Source organism: Seriola lalandi, unplaced genomic scaffold, assembly GCF_002814215.2.
Source record: "Seriola lalandi dorsalis isolate HSWRI2012SDOR001 ecotype SW California unplaced genomic scaffold, Sedor1 jcf7180002053728, whole genome shotgun sequence".
NCBI lineage: Eukaryota > Metazoa > Chordata > Actinopteri > Carangiformes > Carangidae > Seriola > Seriola lalandi.
Genome location: NW_019524281.1, coordinates 133,744 through 157,099, shown reverse-complemented (window position 1 = coordinate 157,099; position 23,356 = coordinate 133,744). Strand labels below are relative to the sequence as shown.

The following is a 23,356-nucleotide window of genomic DNA, read 5'->3' as shown; positions in this document are numbered from 1 at the left end:
TTAAGAAATCCCATCGGGTTACCCCCCACCCTGTTAGGAAAATGAAGACAAAAATTGAGTTGGAAAAACACAGCTAAACTCCTTAATCCAAAAGAAATATTTGGTTGATCGTTTTGAATTTCTTTTGAATGGTTTGTCTTTTTTTTGCAGAGTGGGAAGCAGCCAAGAATGCTGAGCCAGCGAAGGAAGTTGCAAGTCAACCAGTAAGCGCAGAGACTACAGCAGTATCTAACACCCAGACTGAGACCTACAACCAGCAGGTTACCATGATGCCTGTACAGGTACTGCACATAGACACACTATTTTGATGCTTGCCAGCTTCTCCATAAAATAATTATTCAAAATTTAAAATATTTCATCTAGATTTTTTATTTATTTTTTTCTTTGTTTATGGATGATGATGCATCTTTCTTTGTAATAAGTAGTGCTTGGTTGATCTATTAAACATAGAAAGAGCAGCAGACATTAAATGGGAGCTTGGGCAGCCACTGAGACTCAATCCGTTACTTGTGTACCATGTAAGATATCACACTGTTAACTTACCCATGTTTTGCATGTACACTCACTCACATTTCTCTCATCCAGCTACCAGTTGCCCAGGCCGTTCCCAGTGCAGTAGGTTTGGTGCCACCCACCTTCCCTGTTACCATGGGCATACCCCCTCCAGGTTACGGGCCGCCACCACCCTTCATAAGGGCTAGCTTCAATGCCTCACAGCCTCCACCAGGTAAATGAAGCAAACAGCCACATAAAGATCAGATCCAGAAAAATTCACAAGCTTACACAAAACTTATTTTCTATTGTGCAGGTTTTATGCAGACAGCAGGAATGGCCTCAGCAACTACTTGTAAGTATTTATGACTTGCTATTCCTATAGCTAATACACGCATATAGTCTGAAAATTGGCAAAGTAGTTAGTTTAGTTTTAATTTATTATTTTTGATTAAATTTGTTGTTTCTCCTGTACTCACCTTTAGCTCTAGTGCAGCCTTCAGTGGCCTCCAACCAAGAAGCTGTCAAGGAATCACCATTCAGCGCTATGATCCCTCCAACCAGCACCATCCCTGGCAGCTTCATGCCCTCAGCCATCCCCGGAGCCGGTGTGTTCAACCCTGTGGGAGTCCAAACTCAAGCCACCAATGAGAAAACAGCTCAGTCTGCAGAGGGATTGGATGCTGCTGCAGAGCTCACACTGCAAGGTGATAATAGATTTTGTCTGGTGGATGCTCGGATCACATCTTGTGGAGTATTTTCTTTTAAAAGTTTTTTTTTATGTGGGGTTATAAAGGTTATTTGTGTTTGACTAAGAAGAATTTTAACATTTATTTCTTTTGTTATGTTTTGTTCCCAGGCATGCAGAATGCTGTCCGCAGTGGGATGGGTCTCCTTGGCATGCACCCTACAGCCTCCCTCACCCACCCGCTGCATCAGTCTGGTCTGGCTGGGCAGAGAATGCCTGGCTTGTTGCCTCTAGATGTGCGACCTAACCTCCTTCAGCCTGGGGCTGCAGCCCGTTTCCCACTCCTCATGCAGCAGGGCCCTGCCCAGCAGGCTGCTGGCCTCCTCGACAGTTCTCTACAGGCCCGTGCCAGAGCTCCTTTCTCTCAACTGGACCCCTTCAACAGGGCCCCGAACCTTACCAATGAAAGTTTATCCAAGACAGAAGATGAGTCTTCCTCTGGTGCTGATGAAGGCAAAGACCAGGACTATCGCTTCCCCCCAATGGAAAAGCAGAGCACAGGCCTGCTGAGGACCCCGCCACCAGAGCACAGGGAGCCCCTTGGAGCTGGTGGTGGAGGAGCAGGAGGAGGTGGAGGGGGCAGGCCTCCCTTGCTCCAGACCCCAGGGACAGCCAGAACCAGCCTAGTGGGACGTCTGCAGGCTCTTGCAGGCTTCACTCCTGATAACCGCTGGAACCAGGCCAGAGGAGACTTTGATGAACGAGATGGCATGAGAGGAGGCCCACAGGCTCCTGGCGCTCCAAAAGGCTTCCAGGAGGAGCGCCCCACACCTGGGCAGAACTTCCCCAACCGCTTTGACAGCCGTCCTGGGACAGCAGGAGGAGCAGGCGTTCCTGGAAATGCTGGTGCTGCTGGGGGGCCACAGGCCTGGAACCGAAGTGGTGGTGCCACAGCTCCTTTTGATAGTGAATTACATCAAGACCTAGATGACCGAAGACGACCATGGGACAGACAAAGAGACAGAGACGAAAGAGATTTTGACTTCAGGAGGGAGATGAATGGTAACCGTCACAGCCGTGAGAGGGAGCGCGAGAGGGAGAGAGACAGGGAGCGGGGCCGAGATCGCAACAGGGAGCATGAACGCGAGAGAGACCGTGACAAAGAGAGAGATCGCGAGAGGGAACGTGAACGTGAACGTGGGAGCTGGACACCTCTTCTCCCTCTACCTACACCTCTGCTTCCAACTCCACCTCTTAATCCCAACCTGACCCTGAACCAAGGCAAACTGCTTGCACCACTCAAATTGAACCCCCAAATGCAGCAACGATTTCAGTCCCCACTCCTGCCTCAAGCTCAGGCCAAACCTTCCCCCATGGGTCTGAACCAACAGCTGCCTCAGGTGCAGATAAAGTCTCCACCTCCATCCCAGAGCCAAGCAGCTATGCCTGAGCCCCAGTCAGAAACCTCAGGTCCATCTGAAACCCCCCAGGCGCTATCGCCACTGGCTGCCCAGTCACCTGACGCATCACCTAATAGCAAGAGTCAGAGCCCGTTGACTGAGGTTCCCACCCAGGCCGAGTCATCACCACAATCAGAAACCCCTCCACAAACAGAATCACAATCCCAGCCCACAGCCGAATCCCCATCCAAGACCACCGCTTCTCCAGACACCGCTTCTCCAGACACTGCTTCTCCAGACACTGCTTCTCCAGACACTGCTTCTCCAGACACTGAGACCCCAATCCAAGCCTTACCTTTGGTTGAGGCGTCATCCCAGGACTCACCTGTGGCCTTCACACTAGCTGCCAGCCCCCCTGGAGAGACAGCTCACTCCCTGGAGGAGCAGGAAAGTCCACAGAAGGATGAGGAGGAGTCACAAGAGAGAGCCTCCTCACCCCACCCCCAGTGGGTCAACGGACCTGGGATGGACAGTAGCAACGTGGCTGAACCCACACCTGAGGCCTCTCCTGAGCCCACTGCAGACCCTTCCTCTGACTCAATGCACCCTGAAAGTGAACCAGAGCAGGAGCAGCTTGCCTCTCCTAAGGACGTAGACAATGAACAGAGTGAGCCCATGGAGGAAGCTGCGAGTCAGCCAGTGGTAGACACTGTCACAGACACTGAGGGGACATAATCATCACTCAGTAGGTAAAAGATCATTTTGTAAAGTTGTCTCTTCTTCTCTGTACTTATGTCAGCAAACCACCACCACACGGGACATGACGAATACTGACTCACATCAGTTATTGTCTGATAGCCAATAACAAATGATTTTATCTCTCACAAATACCAGTGTACTTAAATAGAAGGCTCATTAGCTGATTTATTGATAGAAATTTTGTTTGTATTTTATTTCCTTTTTCCTTTTTTAAAATGTAATGCAACCCCACCCATTTTAATTAATCTAAGCTTGGTGAATTTTATCAAATTGCCTGCCAAAATGTTTCAATTGTATATGGGGAAAATAAGCTTTGACCTTCCTATGGAAGAGAGTAAGAAATCCTGGCTGTTCAACTATGGATTGAATACAGTTTAACACAATACTTGAAAACGGCAGTTGCTGGCCCCATTTTCTGTCTCCTCTTCTTTTAAAATGCTGCTGCAAAGTTTTCAAAGAATGCTTTTGTGGTGTCCTACAACGCTTTCTATTTCTAAGGAGAACAAATAGCCTGCATACGGTGAGACCAGTACAGTTGCTTATAATTGGGAAAAAAATGAACACTTTTAAAATGAAAACATGAAAATGTTGTATCCCCAAAATAAATGTCTGTAATTTGTTTCTAATTATACAGTGAACACAAACAGAAAATGACATGCCAGGGGGGGAGAAAGAAAATGAACAGAGGGATGTTCTCATGTCAGGTGCATATTGTTTTAGTTTGAAATAAACATGCTTTGTCTGTTTTAAAAACATATGCTTTAGGACTGTTTTCTGACCGAGGACCAGTGGAAACTAAGACTGCTTTACAGACTCGTACACATTGTGTGCTGTCACTTCAGTCGATTTGATGTTCTCGTAACCCAAGTTGCTGCTATACCATCCATCCACAGAGCGCTTTGTTGGATGCAACCGTGGGACTTGTAGTTTTTAGTTACTGATGACTTCAGCCTGTATGTTTCCCTAAGCTTTTGCTGGGTGACTGTTGAGGAGGGGATTGTGCCTTTTTGAATGGATTTGTCGTTCATGATGCTACCCAACACTACTGTGTGATGTACACAAGACTGTGCGTGCAACTCAGTTTCAGACAGCTCTATGAACAGAATGCTACCTGCACAGAATTGACTGGCCTACCGTTTGAATGGTAGCTGGGCAGTTTGTACAGCACTCACCTAGAGGAGAACAATATATACTCCATTGTTCTGTGCATGCAGGCCTGTAGCCATGTTTTAACCTTCTTGTCTCTCTTGTTCATTTCATACTTGTAGTGCTTTTCTGTTGAGACATACTACTAGAAATCCATAGTCTGCTGTTCTCTCAGACCAAATGTCTACTACAGGAGTTGTGATGTTGAATAAAAGTTGAAGGTGCATCAGTTTTTTTACCGCTCTTATTGTCATGAATCCTGATTGAAGTCAATCAGACGAACTTTTGCAAACACATCAACACTGCAGCTTCGACCTCGAGAGCAGAATGCAACTAAGATAACTAATACTTTGACCAGACATGTTAGTAGTTTAAACCAATAACAAGATTCTGGTATTGACATATCTTATTTAGTAGATTGTCTATTGAGATAAGCATCAAATATCCTTATTTCTAAGGTTCTTTCACATAAATAAAACATTAAGACTGCAGACTAACTCTTAAGGTACTTTTTAAAATTAGTATCCAGCAAATGTTGAGGGCAGCAATAGAAAAGAACAAACCTGTTTCCTTGGAAAAAGCCTCCTGACACCTGAGATGTCGAATAATGGTCAATTCCAGTCAAACCACTAATATATTTCAGACCTAGCAATAAAGGTGTAGGTTATAACCAAGCGCCCTCTTACTGAAGCGGTCAAATGATTCGCTGAATTCTAGGGAAGTGCACATTTCTCACGGGGACAGTTCCTATCATTATAAAAAGAAAAACAATAAAAAGCAGCCATCTGGTGCTTACCACAACAGAACAAATGGGGGAGGAGGGAGTAGGTAGATGACGGAAATGTGGAGGAGGCAGGAGAAGATGCTGGCTGCCTTTAACCCCCACCCCCTTCCACCCTGCACTGCTAGGGACATGGCTGCTACAGCTGGAGGAAGTGCACACTCAGCACACACCAACGCCTCTCTATACTCATTTATGGCCTGGCTAGTGTTAGAAAACACAAGCTAGGGGATTTATTTGAACAATCGCATGCATCATGGTGTCTACTGATGCCATTTCAGCGCTTTTTACTCTCATAAAGAAAACACCGGGAGAAGAGCAGCACTATGTGTGGCAAAATGTCTCTACCTCCAATTACACCTGAGCTTAGTTTGCTAATCCAAACATTAATACACAGAACAACATATTTCATAGTTTGGCTCTGGATTAAGCATCCGGGGACCTTTCAGGGATAAAGCTGAGCTCAAAATACCCAGTTGTGTGTCCTCTGTTATGACTCACTCCATAAATTTCTAGCTCCCACCTGGCTCCCAGAGGCCCAGGCAGTCAGCCAAGTCCAACCTCCTCCTGACCTCCCCTCAGAAAGACTTGACAGGCTGAGACTTTGAATCAACCACTATCTGCCCTGAAACAGACAAACATGTACACAGCAGTTGGCCAGGGCTCCTTTGGACATCAATAAAAATAAATCCCCTCTCTAGGAGAGGTCCAGCATCTTTCAGTTATTTATCTACAGCAGAATAAAGGACGCGTTCACAATTGTAAACTTTAATTAGGAAACGTGATAGAATGAAATATCAACATTTGGACCTGGCTTTCCAATAAAGCTCAGGGATGAGTCTAATGGTGCTCATGTGCCAATCCATTTGCACATCATTTTCAATTTATACTCAATATAAACCCCTAGCTAAGCCTATGGGAACAGACCAAAGCAAGCCTGACCTTTAGGTGAGGATTACCTCAGCATGGACAAGTAATGAGAGCACCTAAACCGTAATGGCATGGAATGATAATACACTTGCTAGTTCATACCCAGATGGTAGCGCTAATGTGTGGTTTTGACTGTAGGTCAGATACATTTGAGTTCCCTGCTGAGAGGAAGAAAATTAGACGGCGCTGAAGGTTAACTTGTAAATGTTTTTACTATGATGTGAGGAAATCATAAAATCTCCTAGTCTGATATGAACTGGAGGTGCCTTAACTTCAAGGCCCAATTAGCTCAGTGAGGAGCATTTTTAATTAGTTTTACTCAGACTGATGACTAGTGGCTCATTTCCACAACAGATAGTGTTCCTGTTGCCATTAACAGGACTACAGTTAGTGGAACTGTAATGTCAGTACCGTCTCTGACCATTTGAGGTCAGTGTGGTACTGCAGCGCTCATCATTATTATGGCAGACGGAGTGTGCTCTGTGCAGACTGGTTTCTTGGAGTGCGACAGCTCAAAATCTGCAGTGCTCACCTCTCTTACCTTCTGTGCTTCACTCTCACTTAGACAAATAAAAAGCCCGTCAGGCGAAGTATACCCACACATGAAATCACTTCCTTTGAAACAACAGCAGGGCCAGGGTAGAGAAAAGGGCATAGAAAATTGCTGCCATGCAGGATCCTCACGGTGTCACCTCGCTGAAATTAATTCCTCTGCCTCTCTCCATACCTTTTTCGGATCAATACAGGAGCAGTGTGATAAATGGAATGAGGTCCTTCTAGTGTGAGATTTGGCCTGTTTCTGCAGCTTCTCAGTTGCTGCATTCTTAATTGATTAAAGCTATTGATTAGCCCTTCCCAAAACCTCTAGACTTAAATCAGCCTCTATCTCCCATGGCCAGATACCCAGATATCATATTCGCATGCTGGAGTCTGTGCCAAGTGGAAAGAGACAGAGTGTCTGCGTTACAGTGGCTGCTCTCACGAATTCATGAGCACCAGAGATCGAGTCGAGCAAAAAAACAGGACAATCTATCTTTCGTCCACCTAGTTATGCGGGAGAGGAATCCCCTATCTCGGCACACACTCTGCAGCCACAGTAATTACTCACCACTGTGGGAGTGTGTGTAAGTTTCTCCTGCATTGCTCGCCGTTATCAGAGCCAGCAGACTCGTCAAGGCTCGGCCAAGGTTCCCAAAGTTCCCCTCACCCAGGAACTTGGCCTACTCAGGACTTCAGCCCCTCCGCAGGCCGCACCCTGCTGCAAGTTGGCTGAGAGAGGCACCAAGGTCACAGAGTTGTCCCATTGCACCACAAGGAAGCGTGAGTGTAGGAAGTTAGAGCAGAAGCCCCGGAGCCGATGGTGTGGGGAGCGATGCCTTGCTCAAGGGCATTTCACCCACATGTGTACCTGCCAATATGGGGCCTTATTTCTTATATACTTATTTTATTGGATGAGTGGAAGTGATGATGAAAAGAAAATGAAAAGTCAGGGGATAAACAAAATGTTTAGGATTCATCCTCTGGGGAGCCTGAAAGTCTTTTGTGATAGTTTCTGTGATATTTTATTCTGGACCAAAGTTGTGGACGCTGACTGATATTGCCATGGCTCAAATTAAGTTTATTCCTATTCTCACTAAAAAGAAAATCTCACAAGTGATTTTAGATGTTGACCCTACCACCCTGACACAAGTCCAGTAATTTGTAATAATGCCGCATGTATCTGTTAACACGCTCATAATCGCAGCGAGGACCGCAGGACCACAACTTTTATCTACTGCTTTGTCTCAAAGCAAATACAGCAAATACAGCAAATCCAGACGTAGCATTTCTCGACAATGTTGTTGATTGTTCTCCTGTACACAGTGAGTGTTGCTCCACTTTTGTCTTTGAAGGCAGCAGCTTGACTCATTATTCCTTTATTTCTTGACTTTCATGTGGACATTTAATTTCTTTCATCCTCTCTTGGGGAGAATAAAAATTTGGTGGCAAGTGTTTTGGTTTTTTTTTTTTTTTTTATCCATGCCAGGAGCAGGAAGAGAGAAGAGGTTGTCTTTGCCAAGTCAGTGTGTATTTGCATACTGAGGAGGCGGGTGTATGTATGTGTGTGTGTGTTATCAGTGGTCTACATGCCTGTCACTGAATACCTTTTTCCTACACACATAACTAAGTGTGTGTGTACTGGCGGTGTGTCAGCGGTGCCACAATGCAACCAGAATTAAACCCATTAGTGCAAACATGGTTTGCAGAGGCAGAGACAGGGCATTTACATTTCAGGATTGATGTCTACAACTGTTGTCTCTGTTAACATTGTTAGCCCCTAATCTTCCCTGTGAGTGGCCCCAGTTCAAAACACAAATATCAGTGAACATACATCATCTGTTTACATGACTATCTGCCCAAAGTGGCTGTCTCTGGATCATTAGATGACTTCTGTCAGTGCTAGTGTTTCTGCTTCTCATCTCAAGCTGCGCTGCGCTCATTACAGGGTGAGGGCAGGGTCGTAGGAGGTTAAAGGTTACCACTGTTGGAGAGACAGGGAGGTGTCTGGGAAAATGAAGTAGTCAAGGAGACAGCGATGAGCACAACAAACACTCTTCCTGATTTTTAGAGAGGATCCAATCATGATTCACAGAGTGCTGTGTGTGTAATCTGGGTGACAGGGGAGCTTATTAAATCTGACAACACAAATGAGGAATATGTGTGTGTTTGTGGGATGGGGTGGGGGGGGTGTGCAGGGAGGGAGGTGTGCTGAGATGCTGAGCAAGCGGGGCGAGAGTTTGACAGCGCAGCACATTGTGGAAATTTGGAAACATGAAATGTATCAGACAGGACAGGCAGGTAGGGGCTGTAGCCTCCCGCTGACGGTCTTCCATCAGCGCTGCTCTCATGGGAGTGGGCACATTTGTGCACGTATCGCAGTCATACACACTCGCTTAACCAGCTCCCACTGCATGCTCAACCAATTTTCTGATTATGTAGCCTCTTCTCATTCTTGCAGTCCTCTGCAGCTACAGAAGTTGTGTGATAAAGGCCTGACACACACATTCACAATGCAGACGTTTTATATTCACTTTGTTCTCATGCAGTCTGGGTCGCCTCCATTCACATGTCTGTCATCGTTTGTAAAGGAAGACCTTATAAAAGCTGCTTATTAAAGGCTGACTCAGCTTCTTCCTGCAGATGTGACACCTGGTTCATCAACCGCCAAAACAAGCTTCATTGTTTCCATTAAGAACCATAGTGAACGTGTGTGTGTGTGTGTGTGTGTGTGTGTGTGTCTACCTGCCCACACATGTGACTTCATTTGTTCCCTTGCCTTTGCTCCCCCTGTGCTGTTTGTTAGCCGCAGCAGCAGCTAGCTGGTAATTAGCCCTGAAGGCCTCCTCGTTGTCTGTGTGTTTGTTTACGATGGGAAGAAGCAAATTCCCTCCTGAGAGTCGGAGGCGTCACTCTGAAGTGTGCACAAGACACAGAGCAGACGGTGTCAAATTAAAAAAGATAGGAAATTCCTGACTCATCAGAATCATGGGAAGGTCGGGCAGAGGGGTGGGAGGTTGCTTTGTTGTAAGAGGAAGTCAACAGATTTGTAAATATCAAGGTACTGTCATCAAACGTGGTTCTGTTTTTAATGGATGTTTTTGTGTTAAACAACAAAATGAAATGAAATCAGATGTTTGAAATAGCACTGATGTTTTTAAAGCAGATACTCAAGTTCTTTAAGATAAAGCTGCAAACATTTTAGGCCAATGTTATACAAAATCCAATGGCTAACATCTAAAAAAACGTATCTCCTCATTGATCTTCACTGGTGTCTGATCATGCGGATAGTTTGGGTTTTATTTTGGAGATAAAAACATTGGCGAGAAGTACAATCAGAATTGATAAATTACTTTTCAAATATTAAAGATCATCATCTATTTCCAAGAAACAAGGTCCAAATTACTTTGGATAGTTCACAGAACACACTTTCAACCGTTTTAACAGGGATTGTTTCTTCTGTAGAAAGTAGTTCCAATGAAAATTGTTCACATTGAGCATGAACTGAAACATTAAATTGTTAAGATTTTTAGGCAAATAATCCCCAAATATTCTTGACACGATGCAGAAGCCTCTGAAACAGCACTTAGACAGTCATGTGCGACAAATCTCAAACCAAAGAAATAGTTTTTGTCACATTAACCAGAATGTTTTTTTTTGTTGCTACGTTCGCAAATTAACCTGTTTAAAAATAAATTACATGTTTGTGTACTTTCATATTAAATCTCCATTTACATGTACAATAATGAAACCGAACAAAAAGACTGGCATCATGTTGCAGTTCTTTAGAACCGTGTCTACAAACCAACCTGGTTTTGATCCTGATTACACTGAATTTACTTCAACATTAAAAATGCATCATTTCTGAAGACGTGGGGCACAGCACAAAGAGTTGTTGTATTCTTGAACATTTCCTCTCCCTGTGTTTATTCCCACCACAACAGGACATACAGCACATGTCCATCATGTCAGTGGCCAATATAAGCAACTTTAAATATGAGGAAAATGTTGGAAAATCAATATTTATCAGCCTAATTCTTAATACAGTGTTTTTCTAAAGAAATAACTTCACTTTATCTTAATAAGTCACTTTATCTGAATCCTAGAAATCTGAGTTTCCTGGAACAATTGAAAACATTTTTGCACAAGGGTTGAGATGAATTCAGCGAGTTTCTGTCACACACCAACTTGCTTCTTCACTTGAGAATCTTTTTCTTGATTCAAGTGCGGAGATCTACTTTATTCTGTTTTATTTCAAGGCGTGCATTCGTAGAAAATTCCTGAAATACGGGGGAAACCGCTCTGCTGTGGAATTTATTCCTCCCTAGTCACACTTTCACAGTGTATCCCAGTTTCCTTAGCCCTAATGGCTAAATCTGTTTGTTTCTTGTGCATTCTTACTATCAATAGGTTCTTTAAAGTTGGACAGGAGTGTGCGCAGACACATGAACAGTCTTTTATGTTGACATTCATTTGAAGCTTTACGTGTAAAACAAGTTGTACAGAAAATTCTCATCATCCCACACACACGGTTAACACAGTGAAGGGAGAGGCGGTGTCCTGCTCATGAGTAGTTAACCTCACGTTGGGCGCTTCAAACCTCCCTCCTGCCGCTCCTCCAATCTGTCGAGTGTGTGTGTGAGATAGTGTGTGTGTGAGATAGTGTATGTGTGTGTGTGTGTGTGCGACTTTGTCAATATCACCAACGAGGGTTCCCCTGCCACCCTGCTGATGGGGATTAAACATTCATGATCATGTTTATTAATGACCAGCAGGCATCAGGGATTTCCAGGCTGTCACTCTCTCTCTCTCCCTCTCTCTCACACACACACACACACACAAACACACACTGTACACATATACAAATATAAGCAAATACACACCTTTTTTTTCCTTCCTCCACACATTCGCACTTTCTTTCATACACCTACACAGTCTTCCTCTGGAAAAAAAACACTCCTGAATAAATTGTCTTGTCCTCATGCAGGTTAAATTGGATAGTAAGGACTGAAGTGTGTACGCATGTGTTTATGTGTGTGTGTGTGTGTGTGTGTGTGTGTGTGTGTGTTTGTGTGTGCGTGTGTGTAACTGTGGATCCGCTGGCCTGGTAAATAGAAAAAGAACAGATTTCCTGTCTCCCTGTCTCTCTGGACCGCTGGTCTGAACTCTCCCAAGGGGTGGAGGAATGGACTGAGGACCTCGCTGTGAACATCTGTGACGGCCGGCCCCAGCAGAGACTGCAGTGTGACAGGGCCTATCCACAGCAGATGTCACACCAGTGTGTGTGAGAGGGAGAGAGAGAGACAGAGAGAGACTGTGTGTGTGTGTGTGTGTGTGTGTGTGTGTGTGTGTGTGTGTGTGTGTGTGTGTTTCTGTAATCAGGGTTGAGAAGTCCATGACCTATAGCAGATAAAGCAGAAAAGCTCTCATACTCTCTTCCTTCCTGTCCCTCTTTTGATCAGCCTCCTATCCTGTTAATTCTTGGACATGTAGTAGCAGGTGGATAAACATGGCAGACAGTAGCTGATGAAGTATTATTCTATATTAATTATAAAATAAAATTGTGATGTCACCATAAAAAAAGCTTGACTTTCACTTGCATATCTACATTTCTAACCTTTTGTTTTTATCCTTCGCATTGTCATTCCTTTGTTCTTCCCTCGAGCTCGGATACCATTTGTTCTCCTCTGATGTGATATGAAAAACTATACATGCTTCGCCCCGCGGCCTCTGCAAATGAAATGACAAATGAGTGATTAGCAGAGGAGGGCTGATGCTGCACTCTTCACATCCTTGCATCTGATTCCACATCTATTCCCCATGGTTGGACTTTCCCTTTTTCATCCATCTTTCCTCCCCATGTGCTTCACCTTCATTAGTCTTTCGCTCCGCTTGCTCCCCTCATCCTTTCTTATTCCTCCTCTTACCATTTGCGTCTCACCTCTTATAGCTGCTTTTTTTTATTTCTTTTTTTTTAATCCCCAGTGAAGCATGGCACAGTCTGGACAGATTTACTTGGTAACTGAGCCTCTCAGTTGGATCTACTGAATCATAAAACCAACTAAAAATACAGTTTGAAACCATACTCAAAGGTTATTTTTAGGTTTAATTTCCGTCATGTCCAGAGAGAGCAAATCACTCTTCAAACTAAGGGAATACACCTTAAATGAAGTCAATCATTTAGAGGGAAATCACGGATTAGCTGGTCCTCTAACAAACAGACATTTTTTTAGTAGCCATGAATAAAAAGTAGTTTTAAATCTTTAACATAATGTTTTTGAACCGGCAGCTTCCTCTGGTTTTGATTCATTCAAAATATGTGGATACATCTGAGAAAACCTGGTTACCTGGATACAAATATATAATTGTGTTTTGATGAGATTTCATTCCCTCTGTATTAAAAATAAAACAAAAACAGCTTTTTGCTGCTAAAATGTCAGTCTTCTTATTTGGATAATGTTGCTCTTTCTTTGATCTCTCAGCAAAGTGTGTGCTAAAGAGAGAGAGACAATACCAGAAGTTTGGACTGTGTACTGCTTCAACATAGTATGAGTGATGATTCTACACTATAATTCAGTCCAAAATCCATTCCTGCAACAGTTGCTACCTTCATGAACCTGTTGAATTTTAGTTTGAATCAGAGTAATGCACTAACATTAGAATACTAAATACTAAAACTAAACAGAGTCAGAAAGTGTCAGTGCATGAAACAGGAGCTAATTCAGAACAGGAACCAGTAATGACCTCGGTGGAGAGTGACAAGAAGAGGGTCAGGGACCAGTGCAGAGGGTTTGACAAGTTGAAGGAGGGAATTGTAAGGAATAAGCTGCCCCTCTGCTCCTCTGCCAATCAATTTGGCCTGCACCCTTTCTCTCTTTCTATCCTTTCTTCCTCCCCCACCTTATTACTCGCCCCCACGCCCTGAGTGTCACATGGGACACTGGGGTGAAAATGGAAAACATGAATCTGGCACTCATCTCGAGTGTAAGAGTCAGGGATGATAAGTGTGGGCTGGTTTCAGATCAGACCACTCTGGGCTGGGATGGGGGACAAATTGGAGGAGGCTGAGAGGTAAGGTCTATTTGGCAAGCTGACAGGGACTGGACAGAGGATTGAGCGTGGAGAAAAGAAATATGGTTGATCTGGTGACGTGGCTTTTACATACAACAGTTAAAGGATAATTCCACTTTATTACAATTTGGAACCTTTTTTCCAAGTAATCAGGTAGGAGCAAGTATACATTTATATTAAACATAGGCAGTGGACAAATTAACAGAAACATTTCATATAAAACAAGTAACTTTGATCATTATATCATCACATCACATCATCGTAATTACAAGGTTAGCTACACAGGCACAGTAACCAGTGTGCCAATTAGTGGTGCGTGTCAGCCGTAAAAGAGGTCTGACAATCGCTTTTTAATAAGTGCTTTGTGGGTTTTAATATATGGGTTGTGGATTTATGCATTTTTAAATTTTTATACAAGCCTAATATAGCTGATATAACCACTGCTTATATTTGGAACAGTTTCAGTTCAGTAACTACATACTCATCTGCTGTTCAGTTCAACCAACTATGAAAACAGGACAAAGATAGTTTTAAAAGGTATGATATCTGCATCTGCACAAAACTGCCAGGCTTGTCTGCATGGGATTTTATAATATTTCCATTTAGTATCAGAGCTGTGCACATTCAAATTGCACTGTGTAATTTGTGCTAAAGTGTTTACATGGAACAGCAGAACCATATAGCTCCAGTGGTAAGGTAACCTTCAGCTAAACTGCCAAAAGTCAAACTGAGACCAGCTGCACTGCCAACAAAGATCTACTGACACAAGTCAGACTTGATCAACATGGATGAATGAATTAATGAAAAAATGGAAATCTTTGCAGGACAATTATTTGAAGGCTACCAAACAACACATTTTGATCATGTAGTTGATTTGTAATGGATGAAATGGCCAGGTTAACTTGCAATGTGGGCTCAGGGCAAAAAATGGATGTTGGACCCCGATTAAGCCTCAGTCTCTGTGCAATATGTACATTTTTTCTAGCCCCAGGTTTGAGGTGAGGTAATTTAATTAAACATATTAGGAATATGCAAAATACTAGTAAAACTAAAACATACAAGTCTTGAAGTTAGATATGTTTAAGTAACATGGCAGGAAGCAGCTGATGCACAGTAAAAGCTTGGAGCTTTTAAATCCACTGGAGGTCTTAGGCCATGCAGCAATTGGCCACTTTGCCCTGTTGGTAATCCATCCTTGTTAATCTATGAACCATTCCTAAAATGATAAAGCCCTTATATGCACTGTTAAACAAGTGTAAGAGTGAGGTGAACACCAAGATGAACTCAAATGATTCCCATGACCTCCCAAATCACCAGACCTAAACATCATTAAAGCTGTCTGGGATGCTCTGTGCTTCCCTCTAAGACCTGGAGCCTTTCCCTCTTATAGAAAGCTCCAATATCCTGTTACACACAGTTGAGGATTTGTACAGCAGCAGCACTAGAAGACATGAAGCTGTTTTGAAGGGCAATACTTAACTTCATCATATACCATTTGGCTTTTCACTTATTTTGTCCGTTACCTGTATGCAAACCACACTCCGTGTTGTCTTCATAGTAGTGGAAGATTCTTTCTCCTTTTCGAGAGGAAATCATTGTAACATGTTTGCACGCACGCATGCATGCACACACACAAACACACACACACACACACACACACACACATACATCACAGCACACAGGAGAACTAATCCGATTTTACAGCCCAAATGAAAAGAGTCTCGCATGCACAGATCCATTAGCTATTATTAGCTAAATGAGCTAATAGGTAAATACACACACACACACACACACACACACACAAAGGGGTTGCTGTGGAGAATATAAACACCAAGGGAGACCTGCTGCTACAAAATGGAAACGTGTTGAGTGCTTTCCTTTTGTTCACAGCTCTCCCACGCGAATTCACACAATAGACCAGGGTGCACCCTTTTTGAAATGGACCTAAAAACCTAAATATTAATCTCAACTTATTGAGGGCCTGAAGAGCTGTAAATGTAAAATGTGGTGAAATGTATAATTTCCAGTCCTTTATTTTCTTGATGCATTGTTTTAAAGCCACAAGACACAAAGCCACAAAAAACAATTGTCATAGATCTACTGTTATTGGGATTGTGAATGACGATTCGCTAAGTGCTGCAACTGTCGCAATTTCAATCATTGCATGGCGCATAATTAGTAATTATTAGTAAACTTAATAATTTTTGAAACAATGGATCCTTAATTTCAGATGGAAGTGGATAAAAGCAGGTTTCTCATTTCTACCCAGCCAATTTTATTGGTTGACATGACAGCCCACACGGTCAGATTTTATCGGCTGTAACTAGCTAGATAATTAGGCAAACGTTAGCTCCATGAATTGGTTGAAAACATTTTAGTTGACTTTTTAATTAATGGAGCAATGTTTCCAGCTGACTTGTTTCCCTTTTTTAAAAGAACAATGTAAAAATGTAAAAGTGTCTTAAATATACATTTGATATTGTTCTAAAAGACTAAGGCTAAAGCTACACCTTCCAGGCAAAAGTTAGCATCTTCACCAGCTGATGATTCATATATATGATAAATATAATAAAGAAGTAACATTACCCTATTTTTAGCCCACATACTTATTCATATTTTCAAACAGTATATTTTCATTTCTAACATTACAATAGAAAAGGCTTTTGGAATAAGAACAATATTTGTTTGACAAACATAATGCTATCATGGGTAAAGTTGACAGGGTTTTCTGGTGTGTAAATTTTCCAAAATCAAATTAAGAGCAGGGCAGAGCATGTGTCACTGGGTATGCTAGTAGTGGGCCTGTAAATCAAAAAACTAATGTACTTAGCTAGCATGCTAACAGCTGCCACTTACATTAGAGCAGTTAAACACACTGTTTAATCATTCATTATGCTTTTGATTTGCTTTTTTTGTAAAGGCTAAAATAAGACACTGCTGTTCAAACTCTGGACACTGAGTATCACGGTCACTACAGTGCAATGCACACAGCTATGAAATGTGAAGAAAGCAAAAGCTTGACAGACCTGCAGCATCTCACTACGTTATTAAAATATGACAGGTCACCCATTCTTCGGGAGCGGGGTTTAGCAATTGGTCAATTAATAAAAGAGTGTATCATGTGCAGCCAAGTGGAACACTAAATTTAGCATAGTGAACTGTATTTCTGCTGCAGTTGACTTCTCCTTGGGGATAAACTTCAGTTATTCCCTACATTTATTAGCCTTCATCGTTGCCATGCACGCCTCCATGGGGCCTGTAACCAAACCAGTCCAGACAGTTTGGGGGGGGGGGGGGTATCATCTTTCCACTAACAGCTCGAGGTCGTACATTTCTTACTTCATTTAAAACTTGAGCTGCCAGACAGACAACCACCTCGCTTTGGTTTGGCGCTTTCTGTTACTCTGTGTCGTACTGGTAGGTGATGATTTTGTGGGAAAGACCCAGAGCAGTGTGGTTGTGTTTCTAATTAAGACAGTGAAATGAGCAGATTTTAACAAGGTAACTTTAACAGCCCGTATGTTCTACTCCACTCACATGGGTGTGAAAGTGTTTCTCAGTGGGGAACTAGGAGGTAATGGGTGTGGGAACGTTACCTTAGTGGGCCGGCTGAGCAACAAGCACAGTCCTAATGGAGCAATAAGAACCTATTTGTTTCTAACACTTTCCATATTATCCGTGTCTGCCAGTAATGTCACCGTCAAAGCTGCATTAATTGGTGAAAAAGTAGTAGTGCGGTTGAATGTTGGTTTTATTAAAGAATGTAATTAAAGAATGTAATTAACACATTCGTGATTCCCAGCCTTCAACTTGCTGCTCTGAGTTGTTTGCGTCTGAATTGTCTGGCTTGTTTGGCTTGTTTTCCATTTGTCTGTTGCCCTTATTAAATTAGAATGAGCAGAATATAGCCTCTGCACAGACCAGTACAAACCACGTTACACTTCAGAGTGAATGATTGCATTTCACTCATTGGAGTCAGCCTTTACTGTTTTTTTTTTGTTTTTTTTTACTGAATAGAGCTTTTGAATGTCAGTGTATGTTTGTTGGCTTGTAATATGTTATTCTCGTTTGACTCAATTCAATCTTATGATCACTTAATCAAATGTCCCTGTGTTTGCTCTGGATTCACCTCTACTGGCCTCTGGCTGCAGGGCTGTGGTTATAGTCATTCAACCAGGAGTGAAGAGATTTGAAGGAGCTTAAACTGTCACGCCAGCCCAGAGCTACAGACCACTTCCTTATTCTCTTTCAGTGAGTCTGTAAAAGACAAAGCTTGTCCGTTCCTGATCTTTCTTTCATAAAGTAATGTCCTCACAGTCTCTCAATCATTTATATCCTTCCCTCTCTCGTGTGAGTTATATTTGGCCACTTACACACTCGCAACTTTGTCATTGTCAAATCTGCCCTACATTCAGTTAAAGAAAATGTAAAAACGGGCACTCTTGTTTTCTTGGGTACATTTTTAGATCGTGGTCTCATGTCATGCTGACCACATGTCGAGCTGCCCACCACCAGTCTATCAATCATATTTTCTCTCTCCATGTTTGGACATGGTACAGTGCCACTGTGTGCCAGACTTGACACGGCCTGATGGGAAGACAAACATGGCTTTTTAGGTTAAGCAATTTTCTTGTCAGTCACTGCAGAGTCACTGGCTATTAGATAGAGAAGCTCTCTCTAATAGCCAGAGAGAAACTCAAGGCAGTTCAATATGATTGAGTTAATGTAGGTGGGCAATGTTGCCCGAGAGGAATTGGTGAGCGGTAGAATAAAACATAAGGGCTTAAATAGATAAAGAAAAAAACATTTGCTTACAGAGGGTAATTTGTCTAGTGTTGTAGCCTTAAAGGATTTGGTAAAACTATAGAACAGATTTCACTGTTTCACACAACAGACATTGAGATGTATCCACAAAGCTGGTCTCAGTGAGCCAAGCATCGGGGTTATACAGTAAACTGAATATACTGTATGGTAAGTGAACATATTCCGATGAGGGATTCATACAGTCTCTGCGTGTGTCAATAATAAGAAAGAGATTCCTGATTCATCACTGCTCATCTGAACAGTCATTGCTGACTGTGGTTGACTGACTGAAATATCATTTGATTCTTACTTCACATGGAAACAGACGTGACAGTCCACACATCACAAAAAATTGCATAATTGTTGCAACAAATAAATGCAGATCGTGTGTCATGTACAGCAAGAAATGTGATAAAAAAGTAGACAGAGCTAAAGTTAGGCAATCACATATCCATGAGTGGCTGAATGAATGCACTTGATGGACTTCACAAAAAGACAAATTGTGACAAGCAAAAATAGCCTGCAGGTGTTCAGCCTAGGGCTTAGGAACTACTCATGTACAGAATCACTGCTGTATGTCTGTTACAACAATGAGTGACTAATCCCCACTGAACAATGTCCTGAAGCGTAGTATGGTTTGTTTAGGTTTGATACATTTTGATACAGTTTAACTGATGTTGCACAGTCTTTCCCTTTGCTCCTGTGTCTGGCTTTGATGAATTTCATCAACACAGCACAATCTGGAATCACCTATGCTGAACTTGTTTGGGATTTCTTCTACCATTTACCATGGTGACAAACTAATATCATGATGCTGTCTTGATAATCCCTTCTTGGCTGGTCTGAGACATGCAAACTCTGTGCTCTTACTTTGAAGTGATTCATTTGACCGAGAGCAATGATCGCAAGTAGATGCAGATAGGCAATCAGCCAGAGAGAGAGAATGGAGACGCCTTCCCACAAGGCACAATTGGTCATGCATGATCTTGATACAGTTGAAAGCAGAAGTGGGAACCCCTTGACAAATTTCAGGTTAATTTTTGAAGAGAAAAGAAGTAATTACAATCCCTGCAGTAAACAAACTTTTGCAAATAGTCATTTACAGTATATACAGTTAATATTCGATCAGTTCAATAGCAAGATAGCTAGCACTAGCTAGCACTTTTAGCACTACACAGTGGCTTCATGTGCTAATGTGGTCTTTTATTTACACATTCCCGAATTTACTTTCCGCAGGTGCAATTTCACTTCAGCTCCATCTTTGTCTTACAAACCAGTTCAACCATTCATCAAATGGCCGTCTCAATCTTTTCTCCTCATGCGGGGACACAAAAACCTAATCATCTCCTCACTCTCTCTCACACCCTCGTGGTAGTTCCTTCACCTAGAACTCAAGTAATCAACAGCTCATGCACATCCTTCCCCCTCCCCTGCTCTGTGTTACTCTCTCCTCTCAGACAGGCAGTCAGACACCCCAGGTGATGCAACGTGTGGGGGGTAAATCTGTCACATATATATTAATACAGGTATACAGTATGTCCACTGAATCAAGCATCACTTTCATCTCCTACTGCTGAATTTGTTTCAGCACAAAATGAGACTGTAGGTGATGATTCTGGTGAATCGTTTTCACAGGTCTACAGTTTAAGGAATTCATTCAAAAAAAAGTTTATTTTTACAGACTCAAGAAGAAGAAGAAGGACTAAAGGAGTTTTTTTTTAATTCTAATGCTAATCACATGTAAAGGAAGATAAATGATCGGCTTTAAGCGCTCTGTGCATGCTTCAAAGACCACACATGATAACACTGGCGTGAGAGGTTGGCTTCTGTGACACACAGTTGACTCGTTGTCGTCATTGATTTCTCATTAGTTAGGGCCTCAGGAGTCTGCAAGCTATCACTTAGATCAGACCTGTCATGCTCAATTAAAAGCCTTTTAAAATGCCCTGGCTTTTTCATACCTTATCTTCACCCATACCCTTCTATTGCCTTGCCTGCGCAAAGATTTCCTTTGTCTATTGTCTGAGCTGCTGCAGTCGCCTCTTCGTGGTTGTGGATGCTTTAATGTTAGCTGCTGTATTTAGAAACAAGTAAGGAGTTGTTTCAGGGTGTGGCGTGAGAGTGTCTGATTATAGCCCTCCCTCTGTCTGCTTCACACACACACACACACACGCACACACCGCATGACAACTCCCTCCTTGTGCTTTCTGGACGCTGTCACATACAAACCCACCTTCCCCTCTAGACAACCGCAGAGGACCTTCCACACCAGCCTGCCAGCCTTTCAAACAACTGTACAGAAGATTTTCTCCCAGCCACAGTCAGCCATTAAAGGCTTCATGACAAATGAGCAGGGTAATTACATGTAGACACTGAACAGGCCAGCCCTCGCAGTTCTGCAACTCATACAGTGGTAATAATGGCCGCATCACACTGTACAATGGGCAGCAGTGAGAAGGGTGAGAAAATCACTTAGCAGGGGATCTGCCGACCCCCTTCCTTTCTCTCACATACAGTAACACACACTCACATACACATACAATCGCTTTCACGACCCTATTAGAATGGCCATAATGGTTGGACAAAGTGGTAACAGTCAGGATGGCTAGTTGAAGGTGTTGAGAAGGCTCATTTAAGAGAGGGAGTGGGTACTGAGGTGTTGATAAGTGTGTGACTGTGTGTACATGTGTATGAGCCCATGCTTGTCTGCGTATCTGTGGAATATATATATATATATTTTTTGTGTGTCAGCACAAAAAAAAAGGAAATGTTAGCTGAGCTCACTGTTTTTCTGCTCCCTGATGTGTTTTAAAGCAATAAACTGGCAATACTAATATTTCAGCTATCCTTAGTTATCGACCAGTTGTTTGTGAGTTAATGGGAAAGGCGCAGGCAGGGTTGTTTACTCCTGTCAGACCAGCAGACAGACAGAACAGGAGGATGGGTGGCAGGATGTCTGTCAGAGTCAATTATATTTAATGAGATGCGGAGTGACCAGAGCTCCTGATTGCTGCCGGACGACACAGAGAACCTCTATGTGGCTAGAATATTTCCAGGATGTGACACTGAACAACATTACATACTGGGTGGAGATCTGTAGCACGTCACTGGTAAAACTGAGAGACATTTTCCCAGTGGATCATTGCAGTAAGCATAGTTCAACATGATGGATCTTCTCGATGATTCACAACCTTGTTTGTATGCATAATCCCTTGACACTGACCGTAGACACATAATTAGATATTTTGTTGTTTTCAAAACAATATGCTTGGCTAACTGGAGTTGAATACTCTGTGGCTAAATTTGACAGGGGGGGGGGGCTGCTTGTTGTGTAGACAGATCTTGATGGGTCTGTGATGAAAGGAACAGAGCATTACACTATCTGCTGCTACAATGGGCAGGAGAGAGATAGGGAACTGTGCTCACACGCCACTGTAGCAGCTGTAAAGAGGCTGATATGCAGATTAGAAGGGTCTGGCCAGGCCGACACGCCTGGCCAAAGAGACACATTACAAAACACCAGGTTTACGAGCATCGCAAAGGAGATTGTGGGAAGGAAGGCCTGCTCATTGCAACTGTGTTATCAGGGAGTGGATGCATTTCAATGAGGATGACTGAGAATGATAGAGAGAAAATGAAAGGGAGGAATGAATGCTTAAACATTAGGTACAAGAATAACAATGACCAACCTCTTCACTTGCATGCTATTTGAAAAAAACCTGTTTCCTATCACTCTTCTGATCAGGTCATTTATCCTTGTGACAGACAGGTTTGATAGTGTTATGCAAAATATGTTCACCTTGTTCACTTTCCCAAGCAAAACACCTGAATGAGAACCTAAGGGCAGAACTGAGGTGTATGTATCTATCTATAGTCGATAAGTAGTTAAAACAGTAAAACCTGATGTAGAAAAAAATCACACTTAAGATATTCCGTCTGTCTTCATCATGAGTGACAACAAAAATATCAGATTTCATCTGTTGCTGTGAAACCTGTGAATAAACAAACATACAGAACACCATAGCTTGATTTATAGTTTCCACATCTGTATGTCTACAGGGGTCTGTAAGTGTCCCTGTGACATAAAATGTATCATCTGTCCATGTGTGGAAGGGTCCATGTGGAAAATATGGCCTGACAAATGTGTGAATAGATCTGTTTAGCAGACATCCAGTGTTTTATAAACACAGCTGTGCATGCTTCTACTATCTGTTTCCACTTTTGCTCTAAATCTGAGCCTTAATTTAAAAAAAAAAAAGGGTGCTCCAATTATTTAGTTGTTTAGATTATTTAGTTTTACACCCCATTAAGGTGTATGACTTACAAGAGAGATTTAAAAAAAAAAAAAAAAAAAAAAAGGTTAAAATTGTAGCAGCAGAGGTTGAGAAATCCTAACTTTAGTCCTCAGTATGGCTCAAGGTGCAAAAACACTGGGTCCTACATTTCCCATACAGTGCACTTCGATGGCGTTCTTCCTTAAAGCCTCCCCTGCCTCTTAAATGTCCATATCTGTCAAACCCATACCTCCAGTTCATAAAGGAGGCTTTCTGTTAAAAATAAAAGAATAATAAAAGTCTTATGCCCAAACTGAAATAACCCTGATGACATCATCTGGGTTAATTTTATTTCAGTCACCATTACAGCTGTATATCCTATTCCTTCTCATGACGAAATCAGTTGAGTGCCCCTTTCATTTAGGAGAAACAGTCATGTAATTAAATTTTATTTGATTTAGCTGAGGACCGTGAC

General features: G+C 42.5%; 1 protein-coding gene across 2 annotated transcripts in view; it reads left to right on the top strand.

Annotated features, from left to right (window-relative positions):
• Positions 1–113: 113 nt before the first annotated feature.
• Positions 114–23,356, top strand: part of LOC111651704 (SR-related and CTD-associated factor 8-like) — a 45,690-nt gene continuing 22,447 nt past the window's right edge. Inside the window, exons 1-5 of one of the 2 annotated variants that reach the window (XM_087172775.1) lie at positions 114–281; positions 586–727; positions 809–847; positions 978–1,199; positions 1,352–3,329. In XM_087172775.1, coding sequence (XP_087028901.1) covers positions 129–281; positions 586–727; positions 809–847; positions 978–1,199; positions 1,352–3,315 — 2,520 coding nt within the window. In that variant the 5' untranslated portion in view covers positions 114–128 and the 3' untranslated portion in view covers positions 3,316–3,329. Of the gene's footprint in view, positions 282–585; positions 728–808; positions 848–977; positions 1,200–1,351; positions 4,093–23,356 lie in introns of those variants that run through there. The other variant, XM_023401728.2, reaches the window with a different exon arrangement.